Raw genomic sequence first — 26,922 nt, 5'->3', positions numbered from 1 at the left:
AATCGACTTCGTCTATAAGTTTATTGAGGTTACCCTGAAAGTTTGTTAACTCGCTCGACCCATCCTTCTCAATGAACAAAGTAGACATATTCCTATATTTCCTCATTTTAATTATTCATAAAATATGCAAAAATGACATTGTAATAAAGTTTTGGGAACGTAAATACAAACTAAATTAAGTATTATTGATAAGTCACCCGGTTTCCACCCACATATAGGCCTAAACTCAAGCTTTTCTCCCTGATGGGGAGTTGGTACTGCTTTACAATTACAGGATAGAATAAATATCAGCCGCTGAGGGAATCCTAAAAGCAAGGTGCTGCTTAACACCCACTATTTGTTCTGATTAAAAACAATGTCAATGCATTTGGATAAGGCCAGTGTTACATCCAAGCCTAGCAAGGAAGGAAGGAAGGAAATGTTTTTTTTACCAATGGTCTCCAAGAGCAATTCATGAATAACCCCTTTCTCAAAGGTGTGTTGACTTGATTACCTCATTGTTCTGTGCTCCAGTGATGCCCGATTGGTCCAGGCCATGGAGGTCCAGGCACGCGTTGGGCACGCAGGAAGTAGCCCTGGCCAGGGACCCTCATTGGAACCCGCCCAGCCACCAGTACATCAGAATCTCCTACTCCACATGCGACGAGAACTAAAGGGTCGGCTGAACGTTGCGTTGAGAAACACGCACTAAATACAGGTGAAGCAGATTGAAGAACAATGCACTAAAATTACTTTGAATTAAAATTTTACATTTGTCGTGTTATCTCATAACACATTAACAAATGACTGCAAACCTTCAATGTTTTTCCTCTACAACTCACCAACTAGTGTCTTGTCACCAAACATTGCTGCATCAGTTTGTCCTGTTTCTGCCAGAACTATCAAACATGCCTCAGCCCCCTCCAACACCAAAATTTGAATGAGTATAACATTTAATGACCAATCAATTTGAATATCTTGGATTAAAAAAATACTGCAAAAAGCATGCAGTTTCGCAAGTTGTTGCTATTAAAGAAACGAAAAGGTATCGAATGGGGATTCGAAATTCACAAATGATTAATCAATGACCCAACAACCACAGGCTTGAATTCAACCTTTATTATCTTGTTCTTTTCTGCTTTAAATAATTTCCTTTCCTTTTTGTAACATCTGAGATAAACAAAAAGATCCTCAACAGGAGTGATAACAAAGACAGACTTAATTTAAATTGATACATAAAATAAAAACAAAGAAAATAATAACAAAACATAAGGTAACGTCTTAAACGTGTCTATAAAACACCTTTTTCCAGCTCAGCTCGGTGTGGGTACGCATCCGGGCATCTCCGTACAAATGCCTTCAAATTGGTTGCTTCTTAATGAAGACAAAAAATGAAATAATAAATCAAACACATTCTTTATTGCATTTGGACACCAAAAGAAAACAGAACATAACCTTGACAAAAAACAAAAAATAAACTGCTAAAAAACAGAACAAATTAAGTGACATGAAGTAGTGCCAATGTTACGGCGCTTCACGTGACAGACTAGGTGGCGACGTAACCCTATGAGGTCAGTGTTTTAAGAGGGGGGGGGGACAAAGAAAAAGTGGGGGATAGGTAAGGGGTGTGGGGAGGAGGGGGGTTCGGATTCCACAATGTTATTTTACGTCTTAAAACGATAAACAAATGGACAACACGCTTAGCAGGAAATAAAAATTAAGCTTGTCAACTTTTTTTTTTTTTTTTTTTTTAAGAGCAGTGTTACTGGTGAGAATGCAAATGACCTGACACGGTTCATCTCATAGTCGGGGAGGGGAGGGGAGGGTGGGGGGGGGGGATGCGGGTACTAGGGTTGGAAGGGTTCTGGGACATTGACCAAGGCCTCTGTTGATTTTAAATCACCTCCCACTGGAAAGGTCTGAGTAGTAGCGATGTCGCTGTGTGTAGTTCTGGGTCCATTTAAAACAACAAAAGAAACACCAAACAACAACAAATGGAAGGAGTTCCACACGACGGGTCCCCGCGGTACCCAGAGCCATCAACAGTGCAAGTTTGGCTAATGTTTTTTTTGTTTGTTTTTGTACCCTGGGTGCCATGGCGATGCCATCCATCTCAACCAAGGTAGATGTGTGTATGTGTGTACCTAGCATAAATGCTGCTGCAGCATTGGTTAAGGGGGATGGGGGTGGGGGAAGCCGCAGCCACTGTCGCGTACTGCTGATGTTCCTATGAGACCCCGCCCACCACCCCCAAACTCTGGTCCCCACCCCTACCTCCTTTTTATTCCTTTTTCTTTCTAGCTCTCCGGCTTAAAAACTCGGGGGTAGGGATGCGGGGTGGGGCGGGGCGGGGCGGGGCAGGGGCTAGGGAAGAAAACTCGCAGGCACGCCAAAAACCCAGATCTACGAAGGCTCAGTCCGCAAGTTGTGTAATCTTTTTTTTTTTTTCCTGTTGTCGTGGAGATTCAACCATTAAATAGTAATACAAAACATTTTGTGGCACACTAAAAACAGCTCGAGCTGAACTTGTTCACAGGCGACTCGTGGCTGGAGTCGTTCCGTGGAGCACATGCCTGAGTGGTGGGCTCTCTCTCTCTCTCTCTGTCTGGATGGAGATGGCGGCAGCGGCATGTAGGAGAGAAGCGCTATCCAGTCGTCTCTCTCCCGCCCGTATGGAAGGACCTTTTTTTTTTATATAGATATATATACCATTTTCAGCTTCAAGTTTTGATAGTTTGACGTCTTCATTTTAAAGGTAAAGCGGGTAGATGTATGTGGAAATTAACTTGTGCATAAACGTTTGTGTGTGTGTGTACATAAGTGTGTGTGTGTGTGTATGTGTGTGTTTGTTTTTGTGTGCGATAGAGACAGTGTATCTGCACATCAGTGGCCAGTGTAGTTGGAATTCAATGTTATCCATTCATGTGAATAAATTACAAATTCACAAACCTTTAAGTTACACCAAGGGTTGAATCTGTGTGTACGCATGTTTGTGTATACGTGTGTGAGTGTATCAGTCACCGCCTCCCCCTAGCAGGTCCCCTGGCAGCAGTGCGGCCGGGCTCCCCATCTGGTGCCGGTCGTCCATGGCCGGGGAGGCCCACAGGCTGCCACTGGAGTACCCTGACCCGCCCATGCCCCCCCAGAGACCCTGCCGCCCGCTCTCCATGCCGCCGCCACCGCCGCCGCCCACCACCGTCCCGTTGGTGCTCCAGGGCGCGAACATGCCCAGGCCGGGCCCCTGGGGGGCCGGTGGGTCTTGTGAGCTGCCTGTACCGTCGAGGCTCTGCCACCCGGAGCCAGGGGCCCCGGGGCCTCCGTTCCCGCCTCCCGAGCCTCCGCCCGGGGCAGATCCTCCTTCTAATCCTCCGCCTCTCTCGCCGTTACTGCTGCCCCCCATGGAGGAAGACCCGATGGGGCCCGAGCCAGAGGAGCCGACCGCTCCTCCCCCCCCGCTGCCGCCTCCTCCTCCTCCTGCCTGGGAATGTGCAATGTAGCGGGCCACCTCCTCCTCACTCACAAACTCCGCCAGGATGGTGGTGTTGCCCAGGACACACCTAGGGAGGGACACATCGCTCAGGGGCTGCTTTCCATCGAAAGACCAAAAACACGAGGTCCGTATGCATTTGTCAAGCATGCGTTTGCACTGTCTTTAATATAGCGGCGTTTGTTTGTGTATTTAGCTTGTATTTTGTTCATGTATAAAGGCAGCTCTTGTGTCAAAGCTTCTCATCTTGAGGAGACTTTGTGTCAGGAGTGGGGGGGCGTCGCCGTGACTCACATGTGGAGCGCGCTCTGGGCCTTGGCCGCTTCCTGTTTGGAGCTGTAGCGGATCAGGGCCGTGCCGTGGGTCAAGCCCAGGTGAAAGGTCAGCAGGGGGCCGTGCTGCATGCAGATGGTCCTCAGGGTGGAGCCGTCGATCTGGAGGGACGAGATGGAACACAAACAAAAAACAATCAAGACCGTGGCGCCTGAATGCATGTCCTTACCGGGACTCTTAAAGTGGCCCACTCAAACATCTGAAGTACTTTTCCAGTTTACCCATGTTATTGTGTAAGCGGACAGTGGACGTTTGTGTGTGTACGTGTACCTGTGGCGTGAGATTACTGAGCACCAACCAGCAGCTTCCTCGTGCACTGCCGTCACTCCATGTGGACGCTGAGGAGGGGAGGGGAAAGGAAAGGTCAGAGGCGAGGGAAATTAAAAGTAAATCAAACAAATGTAGAGAAAGACCTTTTTAATTTCTCTGTGTTGCATCCAGGCTAGGTAAGCCGGCCAAGCCTGGCTCTTTAGCGTACAGTTGGAAACCTGACAAGCTTTAGTCTCTTGGTACACGTGGGGGAAGAGTGTGGAGGACTTACCGCTGCTGCCCGAGCTCCAACCCCTGGCAGACAACCGCGGGGCTCCCCCGGACCAGGGCGAAGGCATCGCCTGCTTCTGACTGGCTAGGCCAGGCGGTGGGCGGGACAGCTGGTTCTGGTTGAGCTGGCTGCTGCGGCTCCCAGCTTTCCAGGGTTTGTTGTGTCCAATGGGCTCTGGGGGCCAGCTGGCCTTGTAATCTGTGTACTTTACTGAAAAGGAGAATTTATCAAAGTTGAGGCAACATTTTTTTTTATATATCTTGCCTTAAATATGCATGTTGTGTAAAACACATTCCGTCATGTAAACAACAAACGGCTGAAACGCGGGCTGGAACACGGACTACACACACGTAGTCACGCAGGCAGAGTGGGGGTTTTCACCAGCTACACAGACTGTCTTTGTAGCGTGCACTGCCAGTGTTTTTCAACATACAGGATTCAGTCTGTCCGTATTTATCGACCGTAACCTTAAGGCTACAGGGAACTAGGTTAATTGTTCCGCTGCAGCAGTGTAGAGAAATACCATGTCATGTTCCTTAAGCCAAAACCCCGCCCCTGCTTGGAGAGAGAATGAGAGGCGGGGTTTGGAGAGAGTCGGGAGAGGGAATGAGGTGTTTATGTTTTTTCAGCATTACTGGAGCTAGACATTTCTTGCAAATTGTACGAAACACAGGCTTTAAGATAACACCAAATGAAAGTTTAGCTTTTACCATTTCATGCACCGAGTGATACCCTACTCCCAGGCCCACAGTTGAGTGGTGTGTGAGTTACCTGAATTATGTGCGTTGTTGAGGGGGCTGTCTGAGGCACTGTAAGGCCAGGCACCAGGTGAAGGCAGCAAGGTGTTCAGGGAAGGGGTAGAATCTGTACAACACAAAATCATCCAAGTTAGGCCAACATCAACAAATCACCACAAATATGATGTAACCACCACCAACTCAATTATATTTTCCCCTCGAGCACAATTTCTATGCCTCCCATTTTTGCACCTGTATTTGTTTCAAATTTGTGCAGATTTGCTTTGCAGTGATTCAATTCAAACCCAATAATAGATAGACTAATAATGGCGGGAAGATAATCCCATGCAGAGCTAATGGAAAGTCTTGAGTACAGATCAAAGATCAGAAGGCAAAGGCCGCTTTCAAAATAGACTACCTCGTGGTTGAGACCCAGTCACCCCACCGGGGGAGGTCCATCTGGGGCACTCACCTGCATTATCTTGTAGCAACTGGTGGTCCGAGTCGTTGAGGTTCGGGGAGCTGGCGTTGCCCATCATGCTCCCCGGGGTCATGTAGGGGTCAGACTCTGGGTCAACCCGGTCGATTCCCTTCCAGGGTACGCCGGGCTGGAACTCTGCAGGGGGATGAGAGATGCGATTGGCTGACGGTGGTCACACATGCACGCCTAAATCCTGGGAGTTAACAAAACGACCAATCGTGGGCGGCGCCACAGTGCCCCGAGGCCTTTACCTGGAGGCCAGCTGGTGGTGGAGGCAGGCTTGGATGCCATCTTGTTGCCAGGGGTACGATGCCAGTTGTCCCCTAGGGGGTCTCCGCCCATGTCGTACTGGGAGTAAGGGGAGCCCCCGGGCATCTTCATAGGGGTAACAGGACCTGGGAGACGCAGACAGAGTTAAAAGGTGCGATGTGTAAGATTGAGCTCCTCCAGGTCAGAAGGCGGGGGACGCTCAGAATTAAAGAAATTCAAGAAGAGGGTTCTCTTTACTCTAACTGGCTGTAAATAGTGTACCCTATCTTAGCAGAAAGTGTTGAAAAGTTGCGTTTACTTCACACAAGAGCAGCCATTTCCCCTGTTGCCATGGGAACGTTATGAAGTGACGTAAGTACGCGACGTGAATGTCATCGGAAAGCTGCATTTTTCGCAAGTCCCCGCAATTTCATCCCATAAAATTGCATAAATATGCCGCATACTTCATCGCAATTTTTAAGAAAACGTGCCGCATAAGCAAGGATTTTTGGCCGCATCAATCACAAAGAAATGCCACGTTTTTCTGGAGGGACTGGTAACCTACCATTTTTGTGGAGCATGCTCTCGGGAGTGACCGAGTCGGGTGGCGAGTGGCCCTCCATCATCCACTTGAAGCGAGACTGCTGGCCCCCCATGTCCTTCATCCCCCCGTGTCCGCCCATCCCAGAGCCCCCGATGTCCAGGCCAGACAGGTTGACCCCAGAGCCAAACCCTGTCGGCGGGGAGGGAGAGCGACGGAGCGGGTAGAGAGAGGCGGTGGGCAGAAGAGAGGGGGAGCCGTTATGTCAACGGAAATCATGTCAGGAAAATCAGATTCTGCCAAGCCTGGTATTAGGGGTAGTGTTGTGGTCACCTGTCGCCTGTCAAAAGTGATAAGGTTCTAGCCTGGCTCCCCAGCGTCCATTGAGAGAGACGCCTATCCTCTACCTGCTCCTCAATGCTTTGAATCTCACTTCACTGTCTGGGCGCTTTGGATGAAAGCGCGACTACATTACTATGGAAATGAATGATATACACACAGCGTTGCAAGGCCTTATTTCTGCGTGCGCCTGCGAGGCTGGGCCGCCACTCACCAGAGTAGCCCCCGTGGGTCTTGGGGTGCATGTCGGCCACCGAGCCACCCAGCCCGCCGTGGCCCAGAGACTCCACGCCAGGGAGCTTAGGGCCGCCCACTCCCACGCCGAGGTGGGAGGGGGACAGCTTGGAGCCACCCCCAAGAACCCCGACTTGTTGCTGCTGCTGCTGCTGACGGAGCACGGCCATGATCCTGGCCAGCTGGACGGGAAAACACAACAACAAGTCAGGTTAAAACACAGATAAAACACATCGTTATGTTCTTAAAAAAATAAGGAGAATGTAAGCCTGAATTTTCCGTCCGGGATGCACAACGGACCTGCTGTGGGTCGGCCTGCTGGCGGACGTTCTGGGGGAACTTCCTCTGGTTCTGGAGCAGCTGCTGCTGGGGTGTCTGCTGCTGCTGCTGCTGCTGCTGCTGCTGCTGTTGCTGTTGCTGCTGCTGCTGGAGAAGGAGCTGGTAGGCCTTAAGGAAAGGATGCAAAGAAGGAAGGAAGGACACGAGGGAGACCGAGACAACGGAAGGGGGCCAAAATAAAATGAAAAGGAGAAAAATGACGAGACGTAGAGAGGGAGAGAGAAGGAAAAAAAATAGTGTGTGAAAGGAAGTGGTCGGAAATACACATGGTGGCGATGCAACTGCTTTGACTTCCGCTTCGAACATCTATATGAAAATAATCCAAAAAATGAACGCTTGGCTTTCCTTTTACGTTGCACATTCCACTAACTCTGAGACAACCAATTTGTGAATGTTCGTCAAACAGCAATACAAATTTACTGAATAATGACACATAATCTACTCACGTCAATGGCAGTCTAAAATAAACTAACTTTGTATTATCAAAGCGTTATCTGATTTTTCTTTAAGCACTGCAACGTATCGCCCATTATGCCGGCACCGGGTGGGGCTCTCACCAGCTGGAACTGGATGTGGGGGGGGTAGATGCTGCTGAGCATGGCAATCTGCTGGGGGGACAGCTGAGGGGGGAACACGCCTCCCCCGGCCCCCGACACACCTCCTACAACCCCGCTGGGAGGCGGCATTTGCTTCAGCATAGAGCCTGGCACCTGGATGGGCACACACACACACACACACACACACACACACACATACACACGTTAGCGCGTGAACATATGATCACCGGTTGTGATTGTCCAAAACTTCATGATCCCCAATACGGCCCCAAGTAGCAGTTGTTTGACTCCCAGTGATACCAGCAGTATCGTGATACATCTGAGCGTGCACAACACCTGCAGTCCGTTGCACCAGCAGAACTTAAAGCCGATAAGAAGTTTGGGTGTAAAGTTCACCTTAACCCTTCGCGCGACGTAGCTAGTATCAAACTAAAAAAGGTATTCTAAATTTTGGTTGCACCACCATAACTTAAGCCAACATTGTAAACAGGAAGTACCGGCAAGTTTCCACCTTATCCGAGTGAGGATGCGTTAGCACCCAAATGAGAGGACAAACAAAACAGTTTGACAGTCGTTTCATTCTCTAAAATTTGAGTTGGGCGGTACTGGCGTGAAGTTAAGCAGTTTGATGGCAGATTTTATAATAAATTGCAGCTCATTGCTGCTTTGTATGCTATTCGTTGTGTGAGTGTCATGAGTTTTTGTCTGAGTTAGCCTCTGCCTGGCTATGCATTGTATGGAATAGCTCTAGAATATTGGTTTGAACGTGGGCTGGAGTTGTTTTTTATTTTATCTCTTAAGGAGGTAAGACACATGAAGAAGGTATTAACGGAATTAACTGCCAAATTCTGCAAAATTGCACAGCCTGTCACATTTGGGAAACCCACGATCTGATAATATTGTTGACTGACAAGATTTAGTTCTGCAGGCTGTACAGGGAAGCGAAAACGTGTTCAGATATCTGCATAGTGTGTTTACATGCAGACTCATCATAGGATGAAGAAACTAATAAGAATTTTAAAATGCATGTAAACACCTTTACCCGATCTACTTCGGACAGAAATCGGTACATGAATGGACAAGCGAGATCGGATAAGAATTTTGGCTTTGACTCTGAAGTCAAGATTGAAACGCTACATGGAGGCGAAAGGGATTGTTGCCGTATGCGGGACAGCGCTCAGTCCACTTCGGGCCCATGTAATTTCTCCGACGCTCCATTGTTCCGACCTCTCGGTCGTATGCGGACTCCTCCGGCGGCGGAGCAGCGGGAGGAGGACCAAGAGGTCGGAACAATGGAGCGTCGGAGAAATGACTTGGACCCGAAGTGAACCGACAGCTGTCTACTAAAAACATCTCTTCGAACGCAGCCTGCGTTTGTTGTTGCCGTGACGTAGAGGTCAACCGAAGTGGCTCCATAACCACTTGTTGAAAGGGCTAGAGCGCCACCTGGGTTAGCGGATTCAGCCATGCTCCGGCCATTATCCGATCTCTTAAAGGCCATGTACGTTCGGATAATTGACACGGTCCTTTCGAGTAGCAAAAACGGGATGAGGCTTAATCCGATCTAGCGAGTGCCACAGCTCGAACCGCTCTGCAGACAGTAGACTTGCACATGGACCGATTCACCAACTAGGTTTTGAAAAGACCCAGTGGCAAAATATCTCAGAGCCAAACACAATTACATTGCTGGACTTGGAGCCGAATTTCGGTTTGTGTTGTGCTGCAGGTCGTTGTCAAGAAGGCCGGGCGGTTATCCTAGATAATTCCGCCCAGCAAAACCGAAATTGCGCACATAAATCTACATCATCACGATGATGAAATGGATCGATACGGTCACAGACAATCCGTTCACTACGCAAACCGCATTGAAACTCCTCTTACCATTGCTCAAAACGAATAGCCATCTTTTGTATTTAAATATTTTAACGTATTTACCGGTCTTTATCGTTAGAATGGAAGTTAAACTAGCTAGAGGGGAGGTGTAAAATACAGTTTATAACTTAGTGCAACGTCAAAACTATCTGCTTGGTGCAACTGTGTGTAATTTTTCAATTTACGTTCACCTTAGCCTAAGTGGGACCTTGCGTTCTGCTGGTGCAAACAGCTGCTGGAGTCTATCTTACAACAATGTCCTGGCTATGCAGGCCATTTATGTGACAATATCTTCCGCTAAGTTTCCTCCCTTGGACTCAGTTGGGGCACACACATTCAATAGCATTCTGAGTATTTGTATAGGAAATATGTGCAGCCAAGTGTGCAAGACAAGCAACACAGTGATAAAGGGGCAGTGATAAAGGGGCAGAAACCTGTGGTGACAGGAACTGATGAGGCACTTGCGCTCGTATCCCTGGGGAAGGGTTAATGGGCGGCACGCTGGGTTGGTGCCTGGACTGGGCCACGCCCCCTCCGGCAAGGCCAAACATGTTGTGACTGCCCTGAGATCGGAACGCAGAAACATGCAAGAAATGTAATCAAGGAGATTGAAGCCCGAACACACTGACTGACACACAACAAAACTATGCAGGGCTGGTTTGGCAGGATTACATTATGATTGAAAGGAAAGTTACGGCCGCTAATGCGAGTGGCGACGGCGCCACATTGACAACGGTGATGCCCGACACACAAAACAAGACAAACTGGGATCTTACTTGTCTAAGGGGGATAGTGTGGTTGTAGAGGGGGTGGGACTTGAAGACAGTGGGCGGAGAGTATAGAGAGCCATGACCCTCGTCCCCAAGGTAACCGTCCTGATTGGTCAGAGACAAGCCAATGGGAGCGGCCCAATTTGAGTGATGGGTGGGGGCGTGGGTTTGGGTGAAAGAAGGAAGAGAATGGGCAGGAAAGGGAGGAGGAGTTAAGGACAAGAGAGGGAGGGAGGGAGGGAGAGGGTACAGATATGGAGATGAGAAAGGAGAGCACATACAAGACAACAAGAGTTAAGTGAACTAAACAGACAAGAAGAGACAAGAGGGGAGACAGGGACGTGGAGCAGCTCTCCCAGAGACGGCCTACCTTGTCGTAGTAGGATCCGGGATCTGAGGGCCCCACGTCCTTGGGGCCGGGCGACCGGTAGGATATGGGCCCTCCGCGCCCGCCTTTCCGCATGTCCCCGTTGTAGTCGCTCATGCCCATGGCCCGCTTCTCCGCCTCCATCTTCTTGTCCGGGCCGGGCCCGGGGGCGAGGTCCATGTTGCGGCCGCTGGGGTCCTCCCCCTGTGAGGGAGGGCAGAGGAAGGGTCAGTATGAAGCACGGGCCGCTGAGTGAGTGGAGGATTCTCCAAACTAGGGAAGGATACCCGCCACACAAATCCAATGGGCTTTAATGTTACTCTACGCCGACGCATTGCTACACGAAAATCTATCTGTTCATTTGGTTAAATAGTTTTGATGTCGCAATGCTTAATTAGACGAGATCCGTGGTACATAATTCTTATGTATACACCATGGGATTGGTTGGAAATCTGAATTTAATGAAATTTAGTGCTGTTCAACCTCAGCATCCATCCAATGAGTACCTTACATTTTGGAATGGATACTCCCTTAATTCAATTTCATGAAACATAATTTCCCAAGGGAGGGTGATTTTGGGTTCATTGTAACTTCAGCGAATCAGTGCGCCTGAGGGATCGGGGAATCTTACCAGCAACCCCATGTTGGAGAACTGTCTGTTGATGGGGTTCATCCAGGAGTCGCCTGGCCCCTTCATTGGCCCCTGAGGGTCGGTAGGGAGAACATATGAGCACTCAAATGTATCTCACACAACCGTACAAAGTACCAAAAAACAACGTTTTAAACCGCGCCATACATCGAGTCCATGTGGTCAAGGTCACACGGCAGGCCAAACGACAACAAGCAGCCCCAAAGCGCCACAGGCGTTCCCCATGCGTCCCAAAGAATACCCCACCTTGTTGCTGGGTTTCTTGGGGGCGTGACCCTGGCCCCAGCCACCGTTGCTTCCCTGGCCCCAGGAGGAGCCGCTTCCCTGGGAGCCGGTGTTGTCCCACATACCCCCTCCACCACCACCACCACCACCACCACCACCACCACCGCCGCCGCCGCCGCCACGTCCACCATCTTCCTCATCCTCCCAACTGGAGTGTCTGGTGGCCGCCACAGAGCTCTCTCCTTCCCCCCATCCATCTTGCATAGACTTTACACCTGCAGAGAGAGGGAGAAAGGACGACAAAGAGAGTGAGAGACAGAGGTGGGGGGGGGGGGGGGGGGGGGGAGAGTGAGTCAGTGCGAAATGCTGGTGTTTATGCAAGCGGGCTAGATATACTGCCGAGCAGTCTGCAGATTCACTAATGTTACGATTTAAAACCAGAATCACTTCCTGAACTAGAAACCACGACCATCAGCCAAGTGTCCTATGAGCATATAAAGAGAGCCGTTTCCCAAAACATAGCTGCACGAAACCCCCGCAGCACGGACGAGTCAGGCGGCAGTGCTCCCTCACCAGGTTTGACGGGGTTGGCAGAGGGGTTTCCCCAGCCCGAAGTCTTGGCTGCCGTCTCCCCAGGGTCACCCCAGGTAGCCGGGGCCTCTGTGGTCTTCCCCCAGGCGGCCGTACCGTTGTCCACAGGGGGGCTGTTGGGTGACGTGCTCCCCCAGCCGGACGGACCTGGGAGGAAGGCCAACGCGTTGGAATGATGTGGTCGTCTCCCTGGCCTAATATCCTTACTTAACTTGACAATGATGATGATGCAAACGTTTGCCATGATGTTGGAATATGAATTGTACAAGTTGTAAATTCAGCAGGAATAATAGGTAGGGCCGTTTTTGGAAATGCTATTGGTATGGCAGACAGAACATTAACTTCAATTCAAATTAAAACACAAAATTTAAACAAAGCTCTTACCGATATTTGTAACTTTCCCGGACCCGTGACCAGGGTTCATGTCCCTATTCCCAGCCGGCGCTGCAGCTTGTCTAGCGGGCTGCTGCTGTACTGGAGGTCCCTGCTGCGGTGGCTGCTGCTGTTGATGTTGTTGTTGTTGTTGTTGTTGCTGCTGCTGTTGTTGCTGCTGCTGCTGTTGAAGTTGTTGCTGCTGCTGGGCCTGAGCTGGGCCAGGCCCCGTGCCGTGTGCCGCTGGTGGCGGCGGTTGGCCCGCAGGTGCACTGTTCTTATCCCACAGGTTGACCGGCTTGTAATTGTAATTGGTCGGATCTCCCCACGCCGACGTGCCGTCGTCGATCTCGTTCTTCCTGCTGATGGACTGCGGCGAAGGCTCCTCCCAGCCACTGGGCTCCGAGCCTCCACCAACTCCTCCTCCTCCTCCTCTTTCTCCACCTCCAGCGGGGCCACTGGGCATGGGCCCCGAGGTCCAGCCTGAGCTTTGGTTCTGATTCTGGGCTTGGGAGGCAGGCTGTCGCCCCCAGCCTCCTTGCATAGCCCCCTGGTCCAGAGCGTGCTGCGGCGGCGGCGGCTGCTGCTGCTGCTGATTGCGCGGCTGTGATTGTTGCTGTTGCAGTGGTGCCGCCGGGCCCTTGATGGCGCCCGACTGGCTGTTTGGCATCTGGTGCATTTTGTTTCCTCCCACGTTCCCTCCACTCCAGCTTTGGTGGGGCTTGTTGGGCCCCGCGTCTCCTCCACCTCCACCACCCCCCCCCCAGGTTCTACGGGGGCCAGCCTCGTCCCAGCTCCCCCATGTTCCTACATCTGAATCCCCGCCTGATCCTGATACTCGCCCTCCTCCCCCTCCTCCTCCTCCAGTGCCGCCTCCTCCAATGTCCTTCCTTTCCTCCCCCCATCCGCCGCCGCCTCCACCGCCACTGTTAGATTTGGGCTCTCCCCATTCCTCACCTCCTCCACCACCCCCACCCCTCTGCCCTGAACCCCACCCACCGCCACCGCCACCGCCTCTTCCTCCTTCTCCGTCCCTACCCATCTCCCTCCAGCCTCCGCCTTTCTCCTCCTGGCTCTCACCCCAGCCTCCACTGGCAGGGGTACCCTGTTGACCCTGATCACCACGATCACCCCAACCACCACCACCACCACCACCTCCTCCTCCACCACCACCACCTCCTCCTCTATTGCCTCTCCACTCCTCATTTCCCCAACCTTTGGCTCCTTGGCCTTCCCCGGCCCCCATGCCTCTCCCACCACCACCACCCCCCCAGCCTGTGGGCTTCCCCTGCTGGCTATGCATGCTCCCCATCCCCCCCGCTCCCATGGGCGCGCTCATGGCGCTAGATTGTGAGACGCCGGGATTCCTCATGTGTGGGCCTGGGGGGGGCGGTTGCCCCCTCCCGGACGCCGAGGCTCCGCTACTGCTACTGTTGCTGCTCTCCCAGCCCTCCCCCGAGGAGCCCGCAGACGGGTTGACCCCGGGGCCCATCGAGTCCGCGGCCACGGCCCCCGGCCCAGCAGAATACTGAGAAGACGACGAAGAACTTATACTGGATTGTTGGTGTTTGGATGACGACGAGGACGAGGAGCCGCTTCTGCTGCTCCCTCCCCCTCCTCCTCCCCCCCCTCCTCCTCCCCCTGCTGCTGCTGCTGCTGCTCCTCCTGCCGCAACACGTTTCCCCTCCGCGTCGAGGTCCCAGGACGTGTTCTGCCGGATCTGCGTCTGGCCCCAGCCCGTGTTGGACAGCACCCGGGGGTCCAGGTCCGAGCGGCTGAGCAGGTTCTGTAAGGCAGCCTCGGCGTTTGGTGCCGGGCGGTGGGCCCGCGAGTGGCCGCCGTGAGGTCCACTCCCGCTCCTGGAATTCCCGCCACTCGACGAGGACCCCCCCCGCCCCCCCTGGCCCCCTCCCCAGTCCCCGGTCTCGCCGGCCTCCCCCCTCTGATTGTCCCAAGCTCTGCTCATGGCGGGCGCCGTGGGGGAGCAGGCCGAGGTGGGGGGCGGGGCCCCTCCGGCGCTGCTCCCGCTACTGCTGCCATTACTGCCGCAGGCTCCGCCCTGCCCCTCCCCTCCTGGATTGGCTCCGACCACAGCAGCAGAGCCGCCGCCGCCGCCGCCACCGCCCCAGTCGCCGCCCGCCGCCACCGCCCTCTCTCCGGCCGCGGCGCCACTCGAGCCCCACCCTCCCTGAGATGCCGCAGAGGCTTGCACGCTGCTGCTGCTGCTGCTCTCCCCCGCGCTGCCGGCCGCGCCCCACGCGCCGGCCCCGCTCGCGGAACCCTGGAACCCCCACCCCGAGGTGCCGTTGTCCCCGTCGGCGGCCCCGAAGGCCCCTCCTCCTCCTCCTCCTCCGCCGCCCTCCCACTCGTCAGTCCTTGAGGCACCCGTTTTGGAGACGGCGGCGGGGTAAGGAGGCTGGCCCCTCCACGAGGAGGCGAGGCCGGGGTCTCCCCTGCCGCCGAGCCCCGCCCCCCCCGCCTCACAGTCCACACCGCCCGCCCGCTCCCCGGCGGCCATTTTTGGTCCTACTGATCCACCCTCCCACTTCCCCCCCCCACCCGTCTCTCTGTCTCTGGATTGCATTTGGTGAAGTTGGTGCTGATGGGCGTTTGATTGATTCACAGATAAAGGTGGGTGACCCCCCAGCACCCCGACCACGCCGCCCGGCCCCAGCCCGGGGCCGAGGGGGGCGGTGCTGTTGGCAGACAGAGACCCACTGGGACCTGGGTGATTGAGGGAAGACTGCCCCCCTTCCCCCGCGGCGGGGGTGCCGTCCTGCTGCACCAAGGCAGGCCAGGCCGAAGGGTTGGCATTTGGGTTGAAGTTGGCACCTGGAATCCCACTGCTGCCCTCTAGGGGGCCGGCGGCGTCATGGCTCCCTGGTGCAGCGGGGGCTTTGGAAAGAGAGGAAGGCGGTTGCAGCAGAGGCCCCCCAGCCGCCACCGGAGCACCTCCTCCCAGCGGACCCTGGGGGGCAGCCGACCCCCACGCCACACCGCCGGACGACTGCATACATTCATTGGGCAAAGGGAACGAGGAGCTGGGTGGGGGCTGGCTACCAGAGGCACTGATGCTGCTTTTCACAAGCATTCCGTTGTTGTTGTTGTTGTTGCCGCCGCCGCCGACAGACAGGCCGGCCGAGGATCCCCCGCCGCCGCCGCCACCGCCGCCGCCGCCGTCACCGCTGGCGATGCTGGGCCACTCTTCCAGGTTGTTCCCGTCCACAATCACCCTGCCCTGAGCGGAGGTCTGGCTTCCAGAGCCTGTCCCCCACATAGAATTTGCATAATTAGAAGTAGTAGTTGAAGCAGCGACTGATGAGTTGAGGGACAGAGACACTGCAGCTGCACTGGAATCTACAAACAAAACCACAAAGTCCAACTTGTAAGAATAAAGATCTGGTTTAAAAACAAAATCACGTCCACCTATACAATATTATTTTTTACAGACTACATTATACACATGCGATGCTGCGGAACAACCTTCCCGGACACACACCTGAAGCAGCAGCCATGTTTGCATTGGGGCCTTCACCACCACCAACTCCCACACCACCACCTCCTCCTCCTCCTCCTCCACCTCCACCTCCTCCTCCCCCCAGCAGCATGGAGGACAGTGGCGGCTGGCCCCTCTTCAGTAGCACTTTGTGGTCCTGTTGGCAGCGGAATCTAGGTGGCACCTCTCGCGGCATGTAGCGCTGCTGCTGCTGCGGGGCTGCGGCCCCGGCGTTCCCAGGGGGCCCAGGGGCACCGGCAGAGGAGGGGGGCTGTCCGTTGGCCACCACCGGGCGCTTGGCATTGTTGGCGGCCTGGGCCGGGGCGGTGGCGCTGCCAGGACTCGGGGCAGCTGGGGAGGGCGAGGCCGAGGGGGTGGATCCAGGGCTGGGGGAGGCAGAGCTGCTCGGGGCGGCCGGAGGCTGCGACGACACCGGCTTGTTCACGTCTGACACTGCGGGGAAGCACAGGGGAGTTGTTGACATCTGGAAGGATAAGTTACTCTTGTCTGTTCACTTTTAGATTCTGAATGTTTGATTCCTAGTTCAACTAGTACAGGATGTGTCCAAAAACCATAGTAAGAAAGAAATATTGCATAACTAAGCTGATACTGCATTAGGATGTGATGAATCGAGATAAATGAGGCATTAAACAAATTCTGACCACTAGAGGGCAGAAAACCCTGCTAGTTATCCCTACTGTATGCCATGCTTTGAATCCTTGCACATCCGTCTGTGCAGTACTTGTTCCTTCATGAGGAAGGAAGTTGACTAGCTTTGACCACTGGTTCAAGAGCTAAAACCAATCGATTGTCAATAGCATGCCAAGATAGTGACCGACGAGCCCATCCGGACACCACATGCACTTATGCTAAACATGTCGACATGTTCTTACCTTTGTTTTTTTGCTCTGCAACCTGTGAAACACAAAAAAACAAGCGCCTTTAAAAAACGGTAGATTCACACATAAATAATAATATTTAAATAATATTTTCATGTCTACATTGTTCTGCATATAGAAGGGAGAACTATATGTTGCTAGTGCCAATAGGGAGTAATTCAAGAATGAGACAGTTAAAAGTAAAACACAAGGGTCCCCAAGTAAGACCGTGAGAAAGATTGGCTTCATTAATGACGTAAAAGAAAGTATGCTGATCATAACAGAGACTATACTCTGTATTTACTTCTGAGCAGGAGGAAAACATTTTGCTTTTGATTAGCTGGGCTACATCTTCGTATGATATTACATGCAGTTGTTAAAGATTAAACATGGCAATATGCTACTACTTAGTGACTTGCAGTGCCTTGAGATAGACTGTTCAAGAGCATCGTCTTCAAGTCCGACAACCCTCAACACTAAACTAGCCTGGCCCAGTAATATTATATTTCTTATTTTTCGAGCATACCTTCTGAGAGGTTTCCCTTTTCCTTTTGTCGTCTTTCTTCCTTTTCTTGTCTTCCATGAACTACGACCTCCTGTCCTGATATCCCTTTCTGAAATGGAAACAAACGATTAGATCTGGTTCAATGACATAGAAAGGCTGTGCAACACCCATCCCTACAGCACATCGAACAGGGATGACTATGGCAGGAGGCATCCCAAGATATTAACTCAAAAGAAAAAGGACCGGAAAATCAAATTAATCCATCAACTAAATAATCATAATTAAAGATATCATAATGTGACTGCCATTATATAATATATTTTGGTACTGTTCAGTATCTCGTGCTGAATGAATACAATAGAAGAACTGGTATTATGTGACTGAAGGACACAGCAGGAGGAAAGAAAGTCTCCAGCTGTAGTCAACAGATGAAGATCAATTTTGTGGTCTAAGACAGCAATGTCTGGAAGCTGAATTCAAAGTCTGAAACATTTAGGAGATAATTTTGTATTGACAGTGTTAACAATAATTGACTGATGTAGTTGATATCTTTATATCAGTAATTCTGTAGCCACATTCTTTGTTGTCGCATGGGAGGTCTTAACTTTATAAGGTTTCAGCATCTCATCTAAAAGGTAACAAGGACATTAGCACTATACATTTCAAATGGAAAGGATGAACATTTAGCTCCAATCATTTGGTGGACAAATTATAAACAAGTGGAGAACTTATCAGAGGACCACAGAAAGTTTAAGGTTGGAAAGAACTTGGACTCGATTCTCCAAAATTTTAAGACACATTCTAAGACTATACGATTCATTAAATAATTGCCTTAAGAACCAAAACATGTTTGAACCGTCGGACTGTTACAAAGCATCGGAGGGTAGCTTAACTTTAGAAACGATCTCCCTCTCCTAAACGTAGAAAACGTTTCTGAATAAGGGCCGTTTAGCGTAGCAGAGAGACTATTACTGAGCAATCAGTATGTAATTTTTCTTCCTTCCCTATTTAGTTGGAAGAATGGTATATTGTAGAGCCAAGAGTAGGCTGGTCGGAACAAAGAATTGGTGTACTTCAACATGTCCTGGCAGTTGATGAAGGCTGTAAACTTGACAAGACGGTTCAGCCTTTAAGGTCTAGAGCCAAGACACTTGCAAGACGTGTGGGTAGAACAAGCATATATGGAGCCATATAAGAGCGATTCAAACTCTGATCCAGCTTATCCCATTCAACTCTTCAAAACCAATACTCAAGATACTAAAACGAGTAATATGCGTGTCTGACATTCTTCACAATATAAACGCTGCTTTTCTTTTTACAATTCCAACCCCTACGCTTCATTAAATTAACATGCGCCCCTGTGTTGCATCTCATGAGTCACTATTTGGATTGGAGTGAGACCAATTATTGACTGTTTTGTTTGGCTTACAATGAGAATAGAAAAATCGTCTTACTTTGAAGAAAACAGTGAAAATCTGCTTTTTTACAACTGTTTCATGCAAAGACATACAGGAATGCCTTGTTGTCAAATTCACCCCCATTGTCAACACAACAGGTGAAACTACTACTTCCAATAAGGGGTTTTCATTGAAAGGCAATTGAACACAGGTCTGTGATCCGCAAATCTGATAAGGCATGGGCCAAAATATGCGATCATATCGTACATAAATGACTCAACGTGCTATAACGTTAATCCAATTATAAGTTATGATCCCATAACCAAATCAGAGGGGATTAGCATCCCCTCACCTGTGTATCATACCATGATGCGTTTAACAGCGACCCCTAGGGCAACCAAATTTGATGGCCTCACTTTTTTTTTTTATTACACCGGCCGAACCTTCAAATACTGCAGTAAGCACGTTAACCGTCATTGATATGTGCTTGTTATTTCGATACAGATAACCAGTACGAGCTTGCAATGGCTGTATGATGATGGCATCATTATAAAAGGTTGACGGGCGCTCGCGCAGATCAAGCAGGAGCAGTCGCCTGTCCGTCGACGTGCCCCGAAAAATACCGTTAACGCCCGAGAATATACTAACGACGAGATTTGAACCAGAACCGCTTCCTACCCGTGCAGGATGAAAAGAGCAACAGGATCCCCAACAGCTGCACCGGTTTAGTTAACCAGCTAGCTCTGCAAATTGGTTACTAGCTTAGCATAACTGACATCTAGACTTGAGACGGCGAACGAATCCCCCTTCGTCGCACAAAATATAAACACCGCACGGCTGTTGTGCTCGTAAATACACTATTGAAATACGAGTGCAGTTTGTCGCGATTGTGATGAAAATCCAGCTAGCATATGTGCAACTGCCTAAATGGCCCCATGTTATTTCAGCTTTAGCTCGCTACGTTAGCAACATTACTGACATTAGCACCGCTGGTCAACTGCATTAGCTTTTCTTGCCTTACGCACTAGCCTTTTAGGTTTGCAACGGCATCCACATAAAACGGTAATCATGCGTCAGGTCAAGACTATCCATGCAATTTACGAGAATGAAACAGACATGACACCGTGAAGCATCTAAATGGCATGCATGTGTCGTTACTCACCACAGGAATCACATATGAAGATCAGCTAGCGTGCTAGCTAGCTGGCTAAAGTGCTTCAGTGCGATTTTTTTCTTAGCTTTTTGAGGCATTCGTCGCGGCTACAAGATCAGCCACGCCTGAGCAGATACATCAAGTAAGTGGCGGATAGTGAACTAGACTACGTATAAGCTTAATCCTTTTTTGTAAATAAGTACTAGCGTTGTTATAATGTAAACCTAATGTGCAGAAGAATGTAAATTTCAAAGCGCTGTGAAGTCAGTCGGTTGACGATCGGCCATTTTGCTGCTCAGCATGAAGTGTCTCCAATCGGCAGCTCGTAGCAGCTGCGTGGACGGGCTCTGACTGGCTGTCCGCTGTCAGCAGGGATGCAAGAAAGGCGCTATTTTGACCTTCACTAACTTTTTAAAATCGCACTTAAATCAAACGCGTTGGCTGATTTCTGCTTTTCCACATGATCCCGTCCGTTGCGTTCAATTATATTATTCATCAGAATTTCCAATTACATATTTTACCAGTTGCGATAGCTGCTGTACGGAAAGTGTATTATAAAAATCAAAGCATGGCACCAAAAAAGAGAGCCGCAAAGAAAAGTAAAGTGGAGGATTCATTGGAATCGGGGACAGAAGGAGAGAACTCGACAGCAACAGTTAAGCCCGATGCAAAGAGACGGGCCGAGGGTAGTCCAACCAAACGGCAAAGGCAGAGCCATCCGAGTAATAAATACATCGGAGCGCACGTTGGCATACAAGGTAGGTTCACGGTGACGTCAGTCGTCATAAATAACAGACATTCATTTACACATTTACATCGTTGTACTGTCATCTACTCTGCCGATCTAGGTGGGATATGGAAATCGGTGGAAAGCTGCACAGAAATGGGAGGACATAGTTTCGCCCTGTTCCTGGGTTCCCAGCGGTCGTGGAAGAGGCCTGCCCTCGACCTGTCAGCGGCGGGGAAGTTCAAGGAGCTCTGCGCTCAACAGGGGTTCGACCCTGCGCACATTCTACCACACGGCTCTTACCTCATGAACTGTGGATCTCCTAAAGATGGTTTGTAGAAAATGCAACAAAAAAACGAACCCAAAAAAAATAAAATGTATTTTAGTTCCCTCTGTATTATTAAATATATCGTATTATCCTATCATCTTACAATTTCCATTAATATCTAAATTGATTGACTTCAGCCTAAACAAGGACAACAAGGATCATCTGTCCTAAGTAATATACATTATAAAAAAATAAATTGACATCAAACTCCCTATAACCACGATGACTATAACCGGCTCATGCTGCCATCTCATCAATCAGTGTGATCCATGGTTCCTCCCAGATGTTTATGAGAAGAGCCAGGCCATGCTGGTGGATGAGCTGGGCCGCTGCAGGGCTCTGGGCCTCAGCCTCTACAACTTCCACCCCGGCTCCTCCCTGGGCACCATCACCACCGATCAGTGCATCCAGAGGATAGCTGGGGCCGTCGACCACGCCCACCGCCAGGTTCCTGCTGTGGTCACCGGTAGGCTGGTGTCACTTGTATCCTCCGCTATATAATGATGTTTTCCCTCCCAAACTTCACAATCCAGTCAGTGGCCCAGTGTGGCCAATGAATCTATGCAAGCCAGTTCTCAGAAGAACTCACAAACAGCATCGTCCGACAGACACTATACAGCCCACCCAACAACAAATTTCCCATTGATGATTGATTGAAGAATTAGAATACATTTGTATTTGAATATAATACCTAGGTTTAATCCAAATTGGCATTTTATAATGACATTAAATCTCCCATTGAATGATTTGAAAGGGAGTATGAACCTGAATTGGCGAGTTAGTTCATGTGTATATGGACAGGAGACAACATTGCTGCCATGAAGTTACTGTTTTTAAATTGAAGAGTGGCGTTAATCCATTGTGACAAAATGTGGTGACATACATTGAATATAAATCATCCATGACATAGATACGTGCCATATTGAGTAGGTGTATATTTGGCGCAAGGGGGTCCAGTTAATTATTTGATCCACCCCTCTAAATGCCTGTTCCCTCATCCTATGACCTCAGTGCTGGAGAACATGTGTGGCCAGGGCCACACGGTGGGGGGTCAGTTCTCTGAGCTGAGGAGCATCATAGAGCGGGTCCAGGACCAGAGCCGGGTGGGCGTCTGTCTGGACACCTGCCACGCCTTCGCAGCCGGTTCGTCAGTCTGATCCACATGACACCTCCTTAAAACGGGATCTCTGCCTGTGTTAAGTACTCTGAATGACCTTTGTGTGTGTGTGTGTGTGTGTGTGTGTGTGTGTGTGTGTGTGTGTGTGTGTGTGGAGCGCTTTATTAATAAATTTGCCTTGATGGATCTTTTGGCAGAATAAGTTATGAAATACTTAAGGGTACAGAAATACCCTGCATATGATTTGTAGCTTCCAAGTGAAGGTTAGAAACCAACTTTGTGGCTGTTAATTTCTTGATAACGATGAAATCGGTCGGACGTTCCAGGATACGACCTGGCGGCTGTGGGAGGAGTGTCGGCCATGTTGGACCAGTTTGACACAGAGGTGGGACTGCACTACCTCAGAGCCGTCCACCTCAACGACTCCAAAGGTACACACACACACACACACACACACACACACACACACACACACACACACACACACACACACACACACACACACACACACACACACACACACACACACACACACACACACACACACACACACACACACACACACACACACATCCATCCTAAATGAGAGTTCCTTCTACCATTCGTCTATTTTCACATTTGTATCACCAACCAACCTCACTATGTGTGTTTGGCCCAGGTAAGCTTGGCTGTCACCTGGACCGTCATGAAGACATCGGCAAGGGTCAGATAGGAATCTCAGCCTTCCGGGACATCGTCAATGAGCCCAGACTGGACAACATCCCTCTGATACTAGAGACGCCCGGACGGTGAGGGGACTGTTGGACACAAGGGTCAAAGTTGGGGGTGAACTGCAGTTGATGTGGAGACAATGGATGGATTAGTAGCCGTCTCCTCCGTCCTCTGGTATTCTGTGATTTTGAGATGGAAAGGAGCTTTTTTAGCATGCTATAGTCGCCATTTTCAGCATGCATCAGTATGCTTTTTTTTTCTTTCAGGTTTCGATTGCACTTTAACGTCTGACCTCTCTCCACAGGCCGGGGTTTGAGTTTGCCGAACAGATCAAGCTGCTCTACTCTCTCATTGAAAGCAAATAGAAGAAGAGCCCTGATATGGTTGTTGTCATAGGGACCATAAAGACTGAATGACCTCACAGGTGAATGTGTTGATCTTTTCAGGACACGTGATGAAAGTTCCCTAAAAATAGGTGTTTATGATTGTTAATAGATATATATATTTTTGCAAACCTAATCTGAAATGACAGACAACGTTTAATTCATTATTTGTATTCGGTATTTGTTATAACAACCACTTGGGGGCAGTAGATGAGCAGGAATGTGCATTTCCAGGCTCCCAGAACTATTCAATTTTATTGAAACCAGCGTTAATATCAATTGAAATGTTAGACTTTTGTTGGGGCACCTGTAATGTGGTTTTCAAGATAATTCAATGACATTTGTTTATTTGCCTTGATTTAATGTGTTATCAGCACCAGCAAAAAACAAAACACACACTACTCTGTAGGGCACATCTGTTGAACACCAGATAATTGTTTCAGCTGTTGACTCATGTGGGGACTTCACACAGACGCATACAGACACACACACATACACACACACACAGACACAGGGACATACATTAGCATGTAAGACCCACACATTAACACACACCAAAACCACACTAAAGGATGTATCACATTCAACCTCATGCCAGCATGAGGTTCAATTTGAATAAAGAACGCCGTAGCAACCAATGTGTTGAGTATGTACCTTCAGTGAAATGGCAGTAATGGACTACTGGCCCTGTAATTCCCTGTAATTCCCTGTAATTGAAAGTGTGTTAGTGAATAGTAATAGCCTCATGCTGTGCCATTAATTTCCCTCTTAAAACATTTAAAGTCCTCAACAAAAAGGTGGTTCATGGTTGATTAGAGAGGAAGGAGAATCTCAGAAGAGACTTGCTCACTCCAAGGATCCTAATTTGATATTGATTTAACAGCATCATGTCAGCACCGAAAGATAAGCTCTATTGGCTGACTGGATTCCCTTTTTGTAAATCCCCTGGTCTTCAGTCAAAACAATACAAACTCCTAAAAATAAGGCGAAAACCATGTTTATCTCCAATTGCCTGCTTGGATTACGATTGAAAACAGACCAAGCTAATATAAAAAAATATTGTAAGTAAGACATGAAATTATTGGGTCAAACATACATAAGCTCATGGCAAAAGCCCCTTCAATGGTCATTAATAACGTCACGGACGGATATAAATAAATGCATAGAGAATGTTACAAAAAAACACCACATCTTTCAGTTGGGGAGCTGAACAGAGACAGGAAGTTGAGGTGCCTGACCCAAAAAGTCTCTGCTCTCTGGCCCCTCCTACAGGAAATGCCTGTGGGCTCTGTAAAGATGCAACAAGCACTCTGAGCAGTGCAGACCGGTGGTACTTAATGATTTATGTACTTTGGGGGGGTAATGCGGAAATTTAGAAGAGCTCTAAACAGGTCATACCTGTTTAGAGCTGTTTTCACTTAAGGATTCTGCAAATTAATAATGGGTTTGAAAATGTATAATCACAAAAGTTTAATTTGATCAATGTTTCAAGGGTTTGTGTTCACCTGAAAACCTTTTTCTCGGAACCTTTGTCCCTGCAGCTAACCAAAAGTAAACCAACAATAATATAAAACAATGAATTTACAATAAAGTCATTAAGAGTTTCAAGCCTCCAAATTTCAAGCTTGGGAATTACAGCAGAGAAACGAAATGGCGCATATAGATTGGAAGGAACTCTCCCAACACTGATCGGTTTCTTCAGAATAGTGGTATTTATTTTATTCTCTGTGGTTTCCTGGATTCTACGGAGAACAGTCTGGCCATTACAGTGTCAGGACCGAGGCTCGGGTTTCCACAAAGACGCCATACCATAGACTGTGCACCAAATATAAAGAACACATTCATCACAGGCAAAGAGCTGCATTTGGCTTGTCCTGTCGCCGGAGTATAAATCACATTGTTGAGTTCTTGGATGTGCATCGTTAGAGCACAATACTGTGCGCCGCGCCGTTTTGTTTTTCATTCTTTATTCCCTTGCCAGTCTCTTGTGGGTTTTTGGGGGAGGCAATTATATAATCCAATATTCCTGAGAAACTAGTCCAAGTCAAAGACTTTTGACTTGGACTAAAACACAAGTTTATATCCTTGTGTTTTAGTTTCTGTAATAACTTCTATAATATGGTCTTAAGGGCGGTTTTGCTTTACAGTGTATCAGTATATTGGCTTTGGGGATTGCAATGAGGTTCTGCAGCTATTCATGTGCTGCCCGGCTTCTTTGCATCTTTTTTTTAATCCATCCTTAACTAGGTCACTGATGGCCGCTTTGGAATAAACCTTCAGTAGCTTGAGGTGGTACTGAAAAAGTATTGATACACAACCAAACTCATTCTGTTTCCTGTGGTGTTCCTAACACACTCACATTTTCTCTATTAGTCTGTCTCTCTATCTCTGCTTCTCCCTGTCTCTGTGTAAAGATCATTATTTCTGTAAGGAGGTTTCAGCGGGGTATGTTTAATTTATGGTTAATCATGATTGCTCCTGTAAATTACAAGTGCTTATATCATGAGTGGGAATAAAGCTCAAAGACAGCCAGACAGGGGATAGACAAGAGAAGCCTTGCTTTAGTTATACTCCCAATAAATGAAAATGACTGAGAGAGAGAGAGGGAGAGATCGAGGGGGAGTGTGTGTGTGTGTGTGTGTGTGTGTGTGTGTGTGTGTGTGTGTGTGTGTGTGTGTGTGTGTGTGTGTGTGTGTGTGTGTGTGTGTGTGTGTGTGTGTGTGTGAGAGAGAGAGAGGGGATTCCAAAAAAAAGAAAGAAATAACTATTTTGGCTCCTCTGTTTCAATATGTCTTAAGTCTTTGGCACACACACACACAGACACCCATGCACACATGCTTATGCTCTTAAAACAGGCGCGCACATACAATGACATGAGGAGGTAATGGCATACTATGTGACAGCAGGATGACTCCTATAAGGGATGGATAGTCTTCGAGTGGGAAAATTTTAGTAATATCATGTCGTTGTATATTTTTCTATTTTTAGGCCGATGATTACAACATTGAACTTCTTAGAGCTTGTTGTCACAGGAACTGATTCATACGGCTTCAACAAGGGGGGGAAAGGCTGCCATGGAACAGTAAAACAAAGACGGGAATGGAGAAAGGCGATCAGATCCGTGAGCATTGTTTGACAAAAGTTAATAGTAATTCAAAACTAAAGAAATGAACCCAAATCTTTGCTCTTTGTCAAATACTCAATGGTGATTCTATCTTTATTGCAAGAGGAGACATCTCCTTACAATGTTGGGGAAAACAAGTGAGACTGGATATACTGTATATATAGTCAGCCTTTAATGTTTGGATATCGTGTATTCTGGCCTATTTCGTGCTCCGTCTTTAGTAAACAATAGTGCTGTGAGTGGTCAAGACTATAAACAGACGCTATTAATGGCAAATCAGTCAGTATGAAAAACGTCTCAGGACTTAAAACAATAGCAAAGAAAGTCCCCCTTTTTGCCGTGTAGGCAAAGGGTCTGGATCTGAATCCGGCTATAAAACTACAGATAGTCTATATAAGGAGACCTGCTACCTTACACCCTCTTTGCTTTGCACTTTTCTA

At 49.1% G+C, this 26,922-nt stretch overlaps 2 protein-coding genes across 2 annotated transcripts; one reads left to right on the top strand and one right to left on the bottom strand.

The window, feature by feature from the left end:
- Positions 1-480: 480 nt before the first annotated feature.
- Positions 481-21,047, bottom strand: tnrc6ba (trinucleotide repeat containing adaptor 6Ba). The gene is made up of 24 exons (XM_056577192.1): positions 20,102-21,047; positions 17,564-17,651; positions 17,053-17,074; positions 16,163-16,612; positions 14,341-16,020; positions 13,537-14,271; positions 12,676-13,494; positions 12,274-12,438; positions 11,722-11,975; positions 11,458-11,529; positions 10,830-11,030; positions 10,466-10,564; positions 10,124-10,252; positions 7,818-7,970; positions 7,222-7,368; positions 6,902-7,103; positions 6,373-6,540; positions 5,810-5,953; positions 5,550-5,693; positions 5,112-5,204; positions 4,341-4,550; positions 4,070-4,137; positions 3,761-3,900; positions 481-3,536 (listed from the first exon to the last, which is right to left on the bottom strand). Exons 2-24 carry the CDS (start codon positions 17,618-17,620, stop codon positions 2,993-2,995), a joined length of 6,696 nt encoding a protein of 2,231 aa, XP_056433167.1. The 5' UTR covers positions 17,621-17,651; positions 20,102-21,047; the 3' UTR covers positions 481-2,992.
- si:ch211-141o9.10 (probable endonuclease 4) lies at positions 19,401-24,031 on the top strand. The gene is made up of 7 exons (XM_056577161.1): positions 19,401-20,850; positions 20,941-21,150; positions 21,431-21,613; positions 22,159-22,290; positions 22,591-22,695; positions 22,923-23,052; positions 23,280-24,031. Exons 1-7 carry the CDS (start codon positions 20,553-20,555, stop codon positions 23,338-23,340), a joined length of 1,119 nt encoding a protein of 372 aa, XP_056433136.1. The 5' UTR covers positions 19,401-20,552; the 3' UTR covers positions 23,341-24,031.
- The last annotated feature ends 2,891 nt before the right edge of the window (positions 24,032-26,922 follow it).

Source organism: Gadus chalcogrammus, chromosome 18 (genome assembly GCF_026213295.1).
Source record: "Gadus chalcogrammus isolate NIFS_2021 chromosome 18, NIFS_Gcha_1.0, whole genome shotgun sequence".
In the NCBI taxonomy this organism is placed as follows: Eukaryota; Metazoa; Chordata; class Actinopteri; order Gadiformes; family Gadidae; genus Gadus; species Gadus chalcogrammus.
The sequence above is the reverse complement of the archived record's forward strand: the minus strand, read 5'-3'. Positions and strand labels throughout refer to the sequence as shown.

What these genes read in the sequence shown, in the direction of transcription:
- tnrc6ba (XM_056577192.1), bottom strand. Translation starts at nt 17,620, where the DNA reads ATGGAAGACAAGAAAAGGAAGAAAGACGACAAAAGGAAAAGGGAAACC. An exon ending in CCTCGACGCGGAGGGGAAAC is followed by an intron (nt 14,272 to 14,340) that starts GTGTTGCGGCAG and finishes GAGGAGGGGGAG; the next exon opens with GGAGCAGCAGAAGCGGCTCC. An exon ending in AGCAGGCCGACCCACAGCAG is followed by an intron (nt 7,104 to 7,221) that starts GTCCGTTGTGCA and finishes TTTCCCGTCCAG; the next exon opens with CTGGCCAGGATCATGGCCGT.
- si:ch211-141o9.10 (XM_056577161.1), top strand. Translation starts at nt 20,553, where the DNA reads ATGATCCCGTCCGTTGCGTTCAATTATATTATTCATCAGAATTTCCAA. An exon ending in AGCGCACGTTGGCATACAAG is followed by an intron (nt 20,851 to 20,940) that starts GTAGGTTCACGG and finishes CTGCCGATCTAG; the next exon opens with GTGGGATATGGAAATCGGTG. An exon ending in CCACCTCAACGACTCCAAAG is followed by an intron (nt 22,696 to 22,922) that starts GTACACACACAC and finishes TGTTTGGCCCAG; the next exon opens with GTAAGCTTGGCTGTCACCTG.